Consider the following 15756-nt stretch of genomic DNA (forward strand, 5'->3'; position numbering starts at 1 on the left):
GCCCAGTCCGGGCACGGCGTCCAGTCCCGCTCCATGGCAGGAGCCTTCCTCTGTGCCGGGGCCCAGTCCGGGCACGGCGTCCAGTCCCGCTCCATGGCAGGAGCCTTCCTCTGTGCCGGGGCCCAGTCCGGGCACGGCGTCCAGTCCCGCTCCATGGCAGGAGCCTTCCTCTGTGCCGGGGCCCAGTCCGGGCACGGCGTCCAGTCCCGCTCCATGGCAGGAGCCTTCCTCTGTGCCGGGGCCCAGTCCGGGCACGGCGTCCAGTCCCGCTCCATGGCAGGAGCCTTCCTCTGTGCCGGGGCCCAGTCCGGGCACGGCGTCCAGTCCCGCTCCATGGCAGGAGCCTTCCTCTGTGCCGGGGCCCAGTCCGGGCACGGCGTTCTGTCCCGCTCCATGGCAGGAGCCTTCCTCTGAGCCGGGGCCCAGTCCGGGCACGGCGTCCAGTCCCGCTCCAAGGCCTGAGCCTTCCTCTGTGCCGGGGCCCAGTCCGGGCACGGCGTCCAGTCCCGCTCCATGGCAGGAGCCTTCCTCTGTGCCGGGGCCCAGTCCGGGCACGGCGTCCAGTCCCGCTCCAAGGCCTGAGCCTTCCTCTGTGCCGGGGCCCAGTCCGGGCACGGCGTCCAGTCCCGCTCCATGGCAGGAGCCTTCCTCTGTGCCGGGGCCCAGTCCGGGCACGGCGTTCTGTCCCGCTCCATGGCAGGAGCCTTCCTCTGTGCCGGGGCCCAGTCCGGGCACGGCGTCCAGTCCCACTCCATGGCAGGAGCCTTCCTCTGCGCCGGTGCCCAGTCCGGGCACGGCGTCCAGTCCCGCTCCAAGGCCTGAGCCTTCCTCTGCGCCGGGGCCCAGTCCGGGCACGGCGTCCAGTCCCGCTCCATGGCAGGAGCCTTCCTCTGAGCCGGGGCCCAGTCCGGGCACGGCGTCCAGTCCCGCTCCAAGGCCTGAGCCTTCCTCTGTGCCGGGCCCAGTCCGGGCACGGCGTCCAGTCCCGCTCCATGGCAGGAGCCTTCCTCTGTGCCGGGGCCCAGTCCGGGCACGGCGTCCAGTCCCGCTCCAAGGCCTGAGCCTTCCTCTGTGCCGGGGCCCAGTCCGGGCACGGCGTCCAGTCCCGCTCCATGGCAGGAGCCTTCCTCTGTGCCGGGGCCCAGTCCGGGCACGGCGTCCAGTCACGCTCCATGGCAGGAGCCTTCCTCTGTGCCGGGCCCAGTCCGGGCACGGCGTCCAGTCCCGCTCCATGGCAGGAGCCTTCCTCTGTGCCGGGGCCCAGTCCGGGCACGGCGTCCAGTCCCGCTCCATGGCAGGAGCCTTCCTCTGTGCCGGGCCCAGTCCGGGCACGGCGTCCAGTCCCGCTCCATGGCAGGAGCCTTCCTCTGTGCCGGGGCCCAGTCCGGGCACGGCGTCCAGTCCCGCGCCATGGCAGGAGCCTTCCTCTGTGCCGGGGCCCAGTCCGGGCACGGCGTCCAGTCCCGCTCCATGGCAGGAGCCTTCCTCTGTGCCGGGGCCCAGTCCGGGCACGGCGTCCAGTCCCGCTCCATGGCAGGAGCCTTCCTCTGTGCCGGGGCCCAGTCCGGGCACGGCGTCCAGTCCCGCTCCATGGCAGGAGCCTTCCTCTGTGCCGGGGCCCAGTCCAGGCACGGCGTCCAGTCCCGCTCCATGGCAGGAGCTCTCCTCTGTGAAGATTCCCAGTCCAGGCACGGCGTCCAGTCCCGCTCCATGGCAGGAGCCTTCCTCTGAAGCTGGCGCCCAGTCAATGGCACGGCGTCCAATCCCACTCCAAGGCCTGAGCCTTCCTCTGTGTCGGGGCCCAGTCCGGGCACGGCGTCCAGTCCAGCTCCAAGGCCGGAGCCTTCCTCTGCGTTGGGGCCCAGTCCGGGCATGGCGTCCAGTCCAGCTCCAAGGCCGGAGCCTTCCTCTGCGCCGATGTCCGGGCACGGCGGCCTACTCAGCTCCATTGCAGGAGCCTTCCTCGCGCCAGTGCCCAGTCCGTGTGCAGTGTCCAACCCAGCACCATGGCCGGACCCGTGGTCTGGGCGGGGGCAAAGACCCGCACCGGAGCCGCCACCAACACTAGTCACCCCCCCCCTACCCTCCCCATTTGGTTTCAGGTTTTGCGGCAGGAGTTCGCACCTTTGGGGGAGGGGGGGGGGTGTACTGTCACACCCTGAACATAGAGAACCCTAGGTTCTCTATGGTGTTTAGGTCAGAGTGACTGGGGGTTATCTAGTTTTTAGATTTCTAGGTTGGTGGTTTGTGTGGTTCCCATTTAGAGGCAGCTGGTAATTGTTGCCTCTAATTGGGGATCATATTTAAGTAGGCTTTTTCACCACCTGCATTTGTGGGATATTGTTTGTGTTAGTGTGTTAAGGCACTACGTCCTCACGGTCTTTGTACGTTTTGTTATTTTGTTTTGCTTTGTTAGTCTCACTTATATAAATATGTGTAACTATACCTACGCTGCGCCTTGGTCCGCACATTTCCAAGATCGTGACACAACTACTGTTTTAGAAGTCAACACAAAGACAACAGGAGCACTGCCTCTTATTGCAGCACCATTTAATCAACAAGGCTATATACAGTATGCTTTTCTGAATACACTGAAAACAAACTTAAAGACACCAAAAACAAATGGTACTGATGTGCGCGTGTGTAATAACGCACGCACACACACAATTTGGCAAAATGGTCTATGGCTCTGTCATACTGTATGCTTTTAGTTTTTGTTGTCATAGGATACCTAGCTAAAATGCTTGCTAGCCTAACGTCCTCGCATGGGCAACAATGAAACAGCTAAGTTAGCTAGCTACTTAACGTCAGCCTAAAATTTGCCCAGTATTATCCGGGTTAGGGTTTGGCTGGGGTAGGCCGTCATTGTAAATAAGAATTTGTTCTTAACTGACTTGCCTAGTTAAATAAAGGTTCAATAAAAATATTGCAGCAACATGTCATACTCTTTTGGTCCACACAACATCAGATAGATGAGCTACAGTGCCTTGCAAAAGTATTCACCCCCTTAGCGGTTTAATTTTGTTCCATTACAACCTGTAATTTAAATGGATTTTTATTTGGATTTCATGTAATGGACAAAAGACAAAATAGTCCAAATTGGTGAAGTGAAATGAAAAAAAAATGGGAAAACAAAGTGGTGTGCATATGTATTCACCCCTTCGCTTTGAAGCCCCTAAATAAATCTGGTGCAAACAATTACCTTCAGAAGTCACATAATTAATTCAATAAAGTCTACCTGCGTGCAATCTAAGTGTCACATGATCTGTCACATGATCTCAGTATATATACACCTGTTCTGAAAGGCCCCAGAGTCTGCAACACCACTTATCAAGGGGCACCACCAAGCAAGCGGCACCATGAAGACCAAGGAGCTCTCCAAACAGGTCAGGGACAAAGTTCTGGAGAAGTACAGATCAGGGTTGGGTTATAAAAAATATCTGAAACTTTGAACATCCCACAGAGCACCATTAAATCCATTATTAAAAAATGGAAAGAATATGGCACCACAACAAACTTGCCAAGAAAGGGCCACCCACCAAAACTCACGGACCAGGCAAGGAGGACATTAATCAGTGGCAACAAAGAGACCAAAGATAACCCTGAAGGAGTTGCAAAGCTCCACGGCGGAGATTGGAGTATCTGTCCATAGGAACACTTTAAGCCATACACTCCACAGAGCTGGGTTTTATGGAAGAGTGTCCAGAAAAAAGCCATTGCTTAAAGAAAAAAATAAGCAAACACATTTGGTATTCACCAAAAGATATGTGGGAGAATCCCCAATCATATGGAAGAAGGTACTCTGGTCAGATTAGACTAAAATTTAGCTTTTTGGCCATCAAGGAAAACACTATGTCTGGCACAAACCCAACACCTCTCATCACCCTGAAAACCCTATCCCCACAGTGAAGTATGGTGGTGGCAGCATCATGCTTTGGGGATGTTTTTCATCGGCAGGGACTGGGAAACTGGTCAGAATTGAAGAACTGATGGATGGCTCTAAATACAGGGAAATTCTTGAGGGAAACCTGTTTCAGTCTTCCAGAGATTTTAGACTAGGACGGAGGTTCACCTTCCAGCAGGACAATGACCCTAAGCATACTGCTAAAGCAACACTCAAGTGGTTTAAGGGGAAACATTTAAATGTCTTGGAATGGCCTAGTCAAAGCCCAGACCTCAATCCAATTGAGAATCTGTGGTATGATTTAAAGATTGCTGTACACCATCAGAACCAATCCAACTTGAAGGAGCTGGAGCAGTTTTGCTTGAAGAATGGGCAAATATCAGTGGCTAGATTTATAGAGACATACCCCAAGAGACTTGCAGCTGTGATTGCTGAAAAAGGTGGCTCTACAGAGTATTGACTTTGGGGGGAGTGAATAGTTATGCACGCTCAGGTTGTCTTATTTCTTGTTTGTTTCGCAATAAAAAAAGTATTTTGCATCTTCAAAGTGGTAAGCATGTTGTGTAAATCAAGTGCTACAAACCCCCCAAATATCAATTTTTATTCCAGGTTGTAAGGCAAAAAAATAGGAAAAATGCCAAGGGGGTGAATACTTTCACAAGGCACTGTACACATACTGAGACAGAAGGGCGCTGTTTCCCTCGCTCTGATGATTCCCCCGGTGAGATTCAGCCACTTGCGAATTGATGGAAAATTATTAAAACACAGAGAGAGACGAAATATGTTTGTTTATTTGTCAAATATTTGGGGAAGCCTGGCTTCCCTTGGCATCAATGAATGCACGTCACTGTCTCTCTTTCCTCCCCTTCCTCTCTTTCCTCCCCTTCCTCCCTCTCTCCTTCCTTCCTCCCCCTCTCCTTCCTTGCTCCCTCTCTCCTCCCCTTCCTCCCTCTCTCTTTCCTCCCCTTCCTCCCTCTCTCATTCCTTCCTCCCTCTCTCCTTCTTTCCCTCCATCTCTCCTCCCCTTCCTCCCTCTCTCCTTCTTCCCTCTCTCTTTCCTCCCCCTTCCTCCCTCTCTCCTTCCTTCCCTCCATCTCTCCTCCCATTCTTCCCTCTCTCCTTCCTTCCTCCCTCTCTCCTTCCTTCCCTCCATCTCTCCTCCCCTTCTTCCCTCTCCTTCCTCCCTCTCTCCTTCCTTCCCTCCATCTCTCCTCCCCTTCTTCCCTCTCCTTCCTCCCTCTCTCCTTCCTTCCCTCCATCTCTCCTCCCCTTCTTCCCTCTCTCTTTCCTCCCCTTCCTCCCTCTCTCCTTCCTTCCCTCCATCTCTCCTCCCCTTCTTCCCTCTCTCTTTCCTCCCCTTCCTCCCTCGCTCCTTCCTTCCCTCCATCTCTCCTCCCCTCTCTCTTTCCTCCCCTTCCTCCCCCTCTCCTTCCTTCCTCCCTCTCTCCTTCCTTCCCTCCATCTCTTCTGTCATAAAAAAATGAAGGCATGTTAAAACTCAAACTCTCTTTCCCTCCGTCTCTCTCTCTAGCTGACTCTAACATGACCACTGAGGATGGGTTCGGTGATGACAAGGGGTGTCACTGTGAGATCTCTGTGGAGGACCTGCTGCCTTCCGTCAAGTCTGTCATCCGAGCCGTCAGGTGAGAAGCACGCTCACACACACACACACTGCCCTCACTCAAGTATGTCATCAGAGCCTCCCCACTCAAGTATGTCATCAGAGCCTTAGCGTGACATTTTTCTTCTTATTGTAACCTCCTAACTCTTCCCCTAATCCATACCGTGAGAGGCAGCTTCAAAATCTCTCTTACCTCCTGCCATGGGTTTATCCAGTGGATACATTACTATATAACTTTTCCATCAGTCTTACCCCTTTGATCCTCACATTGGGCAGTAAGGGCCTCTCATATTCAACCTCTTCCATTGTATGTGGCCCCTAGGCTCCACAGGTGTATGTACTAAGCTCCCCTCTACACTCTCTCAAAGGGCTAGATTTACATACACAGCTAAAGTAAACAGTGAAGTAAAGACTGATTTTACCTCAGATTGTTCACTCTACAACTTCACAAGAATATTTTCTTTAGAAATATGAAATTATTTTCCAGATGATTTATGTTGAGAAAGAAGAGCTGTTTCTGCTGTTGCTATTGGATAGTTTTAGATCTCAGTACCTTGGTGTGTGTTATTCTAGGTCAATGTCGTTCTTTGTTTGAGGACTCCCTCTTGTGGTAGATTTAAGAATTGCATTGAGATGCCTTCCTGTGCTGGGTCTCATTCATTAGGACACACCGTAGCGAAACGTTTCACAGCGGGAAACAAAAAGGAGCATTTCTTATTAGACACGTTCATGTCGTCCCTCCCTGTTTCAGTCAATGTTCTTTCATCCAGTATTTAATGAACATGACCCTGGTCTGGTCCATCCAGGATAATGAAGTTCCACGTGGCCAAGAAGAAGTTTAAGGAGACGTTGCGTCCGTACGATGTGAAGGACGTCATAGAGCAGTACTCTGCTGGACATCTGGACATGCTGTGTCGCATCAAGAGTCTGCAAACACGGTGAGAACAATAATGCACTGTCACGCATGGTCAAAGTGCTCACGTAGTCACACTCTCTGACTTAGACCTTCCAATACAATGCATGAAAAGGCTTAGCTAGCAGCTGTTTGCCCATGTGTCTTCACTGCTTAGCCACTGATGTGAGCAGTATGTCTTTGTCTTCATATGATTGTGCCTATGTTCGAGTCTGTGTGCATACATTCATATTTGTGTGTGTGTGTGTGTATCCTCACTTTCCCCCACAGGCTGGACATGATAGTGGGGCCCCAGCCCCTGAGCAGCCGAGCCAAGGCCTTTTCCTCTCCCTCCCTGCCCATGTATTACAGCCAGGGCAGAAAGAACTCCACGCAGGGGTCAGAGTTAACCCCCTCACGCCCCTCACACACACACCCCTCACGCACTCTCCTATCCTCACACCCTCCTGACTTTCTCCCCATCCCCTGCATGTGGACTAGCTGATTGTTTGCTAGAAGAAACACTGCATGGTTTTCAAATCGCAAATATCTTTCTTACCTGTCTGGGTTGACAGTATATCTTACCTACCTAGGTTGACAGTATATCTTACCTACCTAGGTTGACAGTATATCTTACCTGTCTAGGTTGACAGTATATCTTACCTGTCTAGGTTGACAGTATATCTTACCTACCTAGGTTGACAGTATATCTTACCTGCCTAGGTTGACAGTATATCTTACCTGCCTAGGTTGACTTACCTGCCTAGGTTGACAGTATATCTTACCTGCCTAGGTTGACAGTATATCTTACCTGCCTAGGTTGACAGTATATCTTACCTGCCTAGGTTGACTTACCTGCCTAGGTTGACAGTATATCTTACCTGCCTAGGTTGACAGTATATCTTACCTGCCTAGATTGACAGTATATCTTACCTGCCTAGGTTGACAGTATATCTTACCTGCCTAGGTTGACAGTATATCTTACCTGCCTAGATTGACAGTATATCTTACCTGCCTAGGTTGACAGTATATCTTACCTGCCTAGGTTGACAGTATATCTTACCTACCTAGGTTGACAGTATATCTTACCTGCCTAGGTTGACAGTATATCTTACCTGCCTAGGTTGACTTACCTGCCTAGGTTGACAGTATATCTTACCTGCCTAGGTTGACAGTATATCTTACCTGCCTAGGTTGACAGTAGATCTTACCTGCCTAGGTTGACAGTATATCTTACCTGCCTAGATTGACAGTATATCTTACCTGCCTAGGTTGACAGTATATCTTACCTACCTAGGTTGACAGTATATCTTACCTGTCTTGGTTGACAGTATATCTTACCTGTCTGGGTTGACAGTATATCTTACCTGTCTGGGTTGACAGTATATCTTACCTGCCTAGGTTGACAGTATATCTTACCTGTCTTGGTTGACAGTATATCTTACCTGTCTGGGTTGACAGTATATCTTACCTGTCTATGTTGACAGTATATCTTACCTGTCTTGGTTGACAGTATATCTTACCTGTCTTGGTTGACAGTATATCTTACCTGTCTGGGTTGACAGTATATCTTACCTGCCTAGGTTGACAGTATATCTTACCTGTCTTGGTTGACAGTATATCTTACCTGTCTGGGTTGACAGTATATCTTACCTGTCTATGTTGACAGTATATCTTACCTGTCTGGGTTGACAGTATATCTTACCTGTCTGGGTTGACAGTATATCTTACCTGTCTGGGTTGACAGTATATCTTACCTGTCTGGGTTGACAGTATATCTTACCTGCCTAGGTTGACAGTATATCTTACCTGTCTTGGTTGACAGTATATCTTACCTGTCTTGGTTGACAGTATATCTTACCTGCCTAGGTTGACAGTATATCTTACCTGTCTTGGTTGACAGTATATCTTACCTGCCTAGGTTGACAGTATTTCTTACCTGTCTGGGTTGACAGTATATCTTACCTGTCTAGGTTGACAGTATATCTTACCTGTCTTGGTTGACAGTATATCTTACCTGTCTGGGTTGACAGTATATCTTACCTGTCTGGGTTGACAGTATATCTTACCTGCCTAGGTTGACAGTATATCTTACCTGCCTAGGTTGACAGTATATCTTACCTGCCTAGGTTGACAGTATATCTTACCTGCCTAGGTTGACAGTATATCTTACCTGCCTAGGTTGACTTACCTGCCTAGGTTGACAGTATATCTTACCTGTCTAGGTTGACAGTATATATTACCTGTCTATGTTGACAGTATATCTTACCTGCCTAGGTTGACAGTATATCTTACCTGCCTAGATTGACAGTATATCTTACCTGTCTAGGTTGACAGTATATATTACCTGTCTATGTTGACAGTATATCTTACCTGCCTAGGTTGACAGTATATCTTACCTGTCTATGTTGACAGTATATCTTACCTGCCTAGGTTGACAGTATATCTTACCTGCCTAGGTTGACAGTATATCTTACCTGCCTAGGTTGACAGTACTTCTTACCTGTCTAGGTTGACATTATATCTTACCTGTGTAAGTTGACAGTATATCCTACCTGTCTGGGTTGACAGTATATCATACCTGCCTAGGTTGACAGTATATCTTGCACGGGGGATCCATTTGGGACTGTTGATGGGTTATGTTTCTAGATTCCTCCTGGTGATGTTTCTTCTGTTCTGCATTCCTGTCAACTGAGTTTTCTCTGTGTCTTCTCTTATGGGCGGATTCAATCAGATCCACTTCAGCCAACATCCGCAGAGCTGATGTTTTGACAGTGTCGGAGGTGGAATTGCGTTAGAGTTGTCAAATCCACATGTTGCTCCCGGTATTATGGCTATAACGGACATTGCCATTGGCTGCATGGAGTCTCATTAAATTCGAATTCTGGAATGTGAGATGTAATCTACACCTCGATTAGGCTGTTAGAAATCCTCATTATTTAGTTAAATGATTTTTCAATGTGAATGTAATTGTTTCTATATTGCCTACACTTTCTCATTCTGAACTTCTAACGCGAGTGGGGAGGTGCGGCTTCTTGACAATGATCACAAGAGCAGCTGCTCACCGATTTTCAGCTCCAATGCCGTTCCAACGTCAGCTATGCGGGAGTCGGCTGAAAGTGTCGGCTGAAGCCGGTTAGCACTTGATCTGATTAAATCTAGGCCCTAAACTTTCACTGAATTTGAAAGGCCATATTTACCAAATGAGTGAGTAAGTGAGCCACCGTGTGGTAGAAACTTAAAATGACATTTGTCTGGTCGAGTGCTTCTTGAGTCATGGAAAATATTGATTATCTCATATGAACATCTCAACTGAAAGTCCAAATGCATAGTAAAATGATATATAAATACAAATTAAAACTATGCTTGTCATTTAAGGTCATCTATTTTGTCTTTCAAATCCAGTAGTAGATAATACATTCTTCTCTTCTTCTAGCCTTGAAAAAAGGTGTGTTGATATCCCACTGGGCACAGACATCAATTCAACATCTATTCCACGTTGGTTCCACCTCATTTCGGTGAAATGACATGGGAACAACGTTGATTCAACCAGTGTGTGTGTCCAGTGGGATGCTGTTGATATTGATACACTTGCAACATATCTCCAGTGACACAGTAAACCGAGCCAGTATATATCCTTGTGAGCAGTATGGGCCTCTACAGTAAGTGTTGTATTCTCATAGAGGACCAATTCCAACTCTTAACTCTCTTTCCTTCCTTCTTCCTTCTCGGGCGGGCTGCCTACTGGACATCCTCTGGTCCTGCACCACTCTGTACCCTTTCTTTAACACTATGTCTCCTGTGCCCTCCAGAGTGGACCAGATCCTGGGTAAAGGCCAGATTCCTCTGGATAAGAAGATCCGGGACAAGCTGCTGTCTGATGGAGACCTGCTGGAGGATATGAGTATGCTGGGACGTGTCTGCAAAGTGGAACGGCAGGTCAGTGGGTTTCCGTGAACTTAAACCACTGGTTCATTAAATATGGTGAATTATGTGTGGTTAACCTTTGACATTTGTGGGAGTTGGCCTATATGGATAGGGCTAAATTGAAATGTTTCTTACAGAAGAAGTGTGAAAAGAACATGCATAACCATGGTAGGGAAAGGGAACAGTTTGAAGATGATGGGAAAATAAATGAGTAGACCAAAGGTGAGCACACAACTTCACCTGACACGAGACTGGATCCAACCAATACACTGTCGACATTCAGTAACATCAAAATATTCCTCGAAAATGTGGGTTAGGTGCAACCTAGGACAACAAAATGACAAGGGTTTGAGCGAGAGGACTAACTGGCGTCTCGGAAGTGGCCACGCCCCTCTCCAAAGTGTACACAGTTCCTAAGTCATTTCAATACACTTTTATGACTCAAAGAAGAGTCTTCAACCATAAGGTACTTTTTGAGCTCTCCTAGCTGTGCCGTTGAGGAACTAGAGCAAGCAGACTTGAAGCTGTTTCGTTTGGAACACAACCCTGCATCACCGCCATCACACAATTACTGTTGATGTTTATGCAATCCAAAAATGGTCCATAATCAATCGCAGTCTGGGTCAGGTGGGCCTGATTTGAAAGCTTGTTCTATTGTCAACATGACTAGCTAAGTTAATATATACGATCTTACAGTGTTAGGCTTTCACCAGCTCATTCAGAGATCCAGATTGGGATTTTGGTACGCATAGAAATGAGTCATGAGTGCATTCAGGTGCGTGTGCATTCAGGTGCGTGTGCATTCAGGTGAGTGTGCATTCAGGTGAGTGTGCATTCAGGTGCGTGTGCATTCAGGTGCGTGTGCATTCAGGTGCGTGTGCATTCAGGTGCGTGTGCATTCAGGTGCGTGTGCCACGGCAAATTATCTTCAGAGTAAACAAACATACCCTGAGTTGTTCTGAACAGAATGAGCCTATGACCCCATGTCCTCTTGTAACTGTACATCAAACATAGTGATCATAAACGCTGACACTGTATATGCCATGAGTTTTATGATATGGAGATGTGAAGTGCACATTTGGACTCACAGGTGTTGTTGGTTGTGTGACATCAAAGTGGTATTTATTATAATAATCCTCAACGTCTCATCTTTGAAAATACATAGAGTCCTCTTAACTTAAAGCATTTCCCTCACTAAGAGAACCTCAAAAATAGCAAACGTTGCCCAAGTACCGGGAGAGATGGGGGCAACTTCTTGTCGCGCGCTGTGCTCAAATTCAGAATGGATGTCAGTCCAAACCCATACAGCTCTCTGAAGCATTAGTGCCCAAATCTGCCATTTTTAACCCGTATACGGGTACAGGTACGAGTGTAAAGGGCTACCAACTACTGTTAATCAACATGTTATGGTTGAATGTGGTTAAATATTGTTTGTATGAACAATTATGTGAAAGTACTCTTTCTTTTGTGTAGCTAATATTAACCATCATTTCCTTCCTTCCTTCCGTCCTTCAATCCATCCCTCTCTAGGTCCAGTCTATTGAGTCGAAGCTCGACTCCCTGTTGGACATTTACCGGCATGTGTTACGTAAAGGCTCCTCCTCTGCCCTCACCCTCTCCTCCCTGCCCCTGTTCGAGCTGGAGCAGACCTCAGACTACCAGAGCTCTATCCTCTTCAAGGACCACTCCACCTGCTCTACCCAGGTCAGCAGCACCGGAGGTGGGCCAGGGATAGAGGGCCAAGGGGGGTGCGTGACCCGCTCCTCCACCAACACCTCAAACCTGTCCCGGGGACTTCACCTTATCCTGGCGCCGTCCACCGAGCTCAGCCTCAACCTCAACACTGGCACCACCTCGCCTTCTACCAGTGGGCCCCCGCCCTCCTCGTTCAGTCCATCGCCCCTTCCTCAACACCACCAACATCATCATCATCATACCCTGCCGGAAAGTGGGGAACCAGTCCATAGAGGAAGTTCTTCTCACTCACCTCCTATTCTTACTCCTAATTGTGTATCTGGAGGTCGGGGGTTTCCTACTCTGGCCAGGCCCCCACCACCTCCTCCCCAGCCCAGCCGGACGGTGGGTCACTCCAGGCCGGAGAGGGTGAGGGAGATGGTGATGGAGGTGGGTGACTTCTGTGGAAGCCCGGAGGAGAGGGAGGATGGTGATGTGTTAGGTCCAGAACAAGGCCTCAGAATCGGGAGGCTGGGGCAGCCAAGAGGGGGGTCCAGTGGGAACAGCAATGGCCGGCCCTCCAAAGCAGAGGGCTCCTGGAGGAGACACACGAGCCTGGAGATGGAGCCCCTGGTACCCCTCTCTTCTGCTCTGGGAGGAGGAGGCCGCTGCTCCTCTGGCTCCAACCCCAGCCAGGTGGACCAAAGCCTGGGCAAGTCCATGTCCATACAAAACCTGGGGCAGGGGGGGTCAACCACCTCCAGGGCCCTGGATAGCCACCACCATCCTAGCCTCAGCCTCTCCTCCCCCAGCCCCTGCAGCAGCGATTCCCCCACAGGCTCCCACAGTAGTCAGGACCCTGGGGGAGGGGGCGACGGGGATGGCTGGGGGGAGGAGGACCTCTTTATCAGCGACAGGGACGTGGATGCCCTCCCTCTCCCCCCCGAGGCTCAAAGTGGAGCTTTTGGCTTTGACTTCCTGTCCCAGGGGACAGCCAACGCACCCTCTTACTCATCAGAGCTACTGAGGACAGACCCGGGGCTTGGGGCGGGGTTAAGTGCTCTGGCAGGGTTCAATAGGAGCCTGCCGAGCGGGAACACGTCATCGCCCCCCTCAGTCGGGAGCACAGAGTCCCTGAGCATGCCGCACGTACGGCTAAAATAAGACACACCCCCGTGTCGTATGGACCAATCAAAAAACCTCACCTTACAGAGAAGCTCTTTATTCTATTTTGGGAGGGGGGAGGGGGAACAGGGAGGGACTATAATGGTTATTTCTGTTTATTTTTTCTGTTGATTCATTTGAGAAAAAGCATAGTATTTTTCATACATGTCGACGATACATGAACATATCATTGCATGAATTATTCTTTTTTTAAAGTACGGTTGAAGAAATGGAAACAAAGAAAATAAAGAAGGTATAATAAAGAGAGAGAGAGAGGTGTATAAAAAAGAGACTGAGTAAGAGGTTGTGTGTATATATATATAAAGGAACAAGCAAAACTTGATCCTGAAAGATAATGGATTGATCTGTGATCTCGAAACTGCATGAGCACTGCATGTTTTCAGTCCAAATGTCATGGTATTACAACTTACCCATAAGTCTTACATTCATTAACACAGGAAGTTGTTGATGCCTATAGGCCTTAGGGCAAAACCCTTCTAGAAAACTTTTCCTTAATTTTAATACACATAATCATGTACAGTAAAAGTTAAAGTGTGGGGCCTCCTAACTTACAAGACGGGGCAAGTTAAATGCGGCAAGTTAAATGCTTACAAGTTAAATGGGGCAAGTTAAATGCTTACATGAACCCAATATCATACTGTTATCCAAAGCTTCTGAGGCAGCCATCTTGAAATGAATGTTGCCTCAACATGACCAAGTTTTTCACCCACATCAGTTCCCTATAATAGTTTCTCATTTGAGAGACTATTGTGGACGTACAATGGCACAAAACACCCCTCATTGCAATGACAGACATGCCAAGTCCAGGTCAATACTAGTTTGAGGTAAATTCAATTCTGCCAACCGGTCACACACACGCACACGCACACACACACGCACACACTCCGGTAGTTTACATACTATATAACCATTGTACACAAGCTGCTACACTTAGTCCCGGGAAAGGAATAACTGCTAAAACAGGAGACGAATAGCTGCTAAGACCATAGAAATAGAAATACTAGAATATGGTCCACCCAGCATGACACCTTTGAATGGGGCTGTCCGTTCTAGTAGTTATATTTCAATGCCTAAAACACAGTTCAATTGCACACCCCGAGGTGTTTTCTACCCGACGACCAAGGTATCCACATTATGAATGTGATTTCTTGTGATACCTGTGTATCTTCTCATTCATTTTTGTTACTTATAACACAAGAGAGAAAAACACGATGAAGGGAGAAAATGTGCAAAAGTATATTATGTTATCTCATTATGTGACCCTGCAGTCTTACAGTACACGGTTTCAGTCGGAATCACTCTCACCGGCTGTAGTTCTTTTAATACATAGTTTTGAATGCTTATTAAATTGCTTAAACTGAAGTTGACATGCTGTAGAATGTATATAATGTTATGTTAATAATCTGTAAGTGATATTTTGCACTCCCTGGCAAGCAGTGTGAGTGACATCCGTGCTAATGCTAACAACAATTAGCCCTTTTGACTTAAAGGGATATGTCACTCAAATCACAAAATTACATTGTTTTTCTTACCCTTCAAGCAGTCTTTGGACAAGGAGACAGCAATGACGGACAGCGATTTCTTTACATGGTACCAAAATAAAAATTTAATTTTCTAATTTGGGTGGACTATCCCTTTAAATGTTACAGATTCAGGTACAACAAGGTCATGTTCAATAGGGCACAATGTAGCAAAACATTTTGAAACGGAATGTAAAGATGACTCGTTGGACATGCTCAGCCTCAGGTAGTAGGCTACTTCATCGGTTTTCAAAACGTTTTGTAACATTTTGTGCCTACTGAACAGGATCCTGGTAAGGATTATTGGATGTTTCACCAAGTAGGTTGTTTCAAAGGAGAGAAACCCGTTCAAAAACAACATGAAATGCAGTATGAACTTGTACGCTAAATCAAAAGCTCCAGTAGACATACAATTGTAAACAGAAACATTAGCAGAAACATTAATGGTCGATTAAATCCTCATTGAAGGCTTTACCAGAATATGTGAAGTATATAAAACATGCAGTACATAACATGGTGCCTTTCTTAGCGATATACTGTCCATTTCAACGTTTATTTGCACCCAACGTGTGGGTTGTTGGCCTTTTGTGCTGAAATGGTCTCACATACTTGATTTTTTTCGTCCCTTGTATATAAAAAAAACAACTCTCTGATTTGGCCATTATTTATTCACAGACAGACCAAGTATTACCAAAGGAAAACTGGCCTTTAGAAATGTCATCATTGTGTCTCATACGATCATTATCCTAATTTATTTAAATGACGTGCACATACCTATACGGTAGTAATAATGTCCGTTAGCTCCATCAAACCTGTAATGTCATGAAAGATATTAAAGAAACTTCTATTCTCCTACATCAATAAAAAAAAAGGAAATTCAAGTGTGTTTGTGACATATTTAGACACGTTCTGTTAGACTATGACCATGTTCTGTTCTGTCGCTGCGTGTTGACATCCATTTATTACCTTGAAGACGATTTTTTTCATTTTTCAACTGTCAACCCATATTTAAATGACTGTGGAAAAATGATGC

The 15756-nt window shown here is 47.8% G+C and overlaps 1 protein-coding gene across 2 annotated transcripts in view; it reads left to right on the forward strand.

The window, feature by feature from the left end:
• LOC135536938 (potassium voltage-gated channel subfamily KQT member 5-like) overlaps nt 1-15604 on the forward strand; it is a 195671-nt gene extending 180067 nt beyond the window's left edge. The window contains exons 11-15 of one of the 2 annotated variants that reach the window (XM_064963163.1): nt 5436-5547; nt 6332-6463; nt 6709-6816; nt 10230-10356; nt 11875-15604. In XM_064963163.1, coding sequence (XP_064819235.1) covers nt 5436-5547; nt 6332-6463; nt 6709-6816; nt 10230-10356; nt 11875-13182 — 1787 coding nt within the window. In that variant the 3' untranslated portion in view covers nt 13183-15604. The remainder of the gene's footprint in view (nt 1-5435; nt 5548-6331; nt 6464-6708; nt 6817-10229; nt 10357-11874) is intronic. The other variant, XM_064963167.1, reaches the window with a different exon arrangement.
• The last annotated feature ends 152 nt before the right edge of the window (nt 15605-15756 follow it).

The sequence above is a fragment of the Oncorhynchus masou genome, chromosome 5, assembly GCF_036934945.1.
Source record: "Oncorhynchus masou masou isolate Uvic2021 chromosome 5, UVic_Omas_1.1, whole genome shotgun sequence".
NCBI lineage: Eukaryota > Metazoa > Chordata > Actinopteri > Salmoniformes > Salmonidae > Oncorhynchus > Oncorhynchus masou.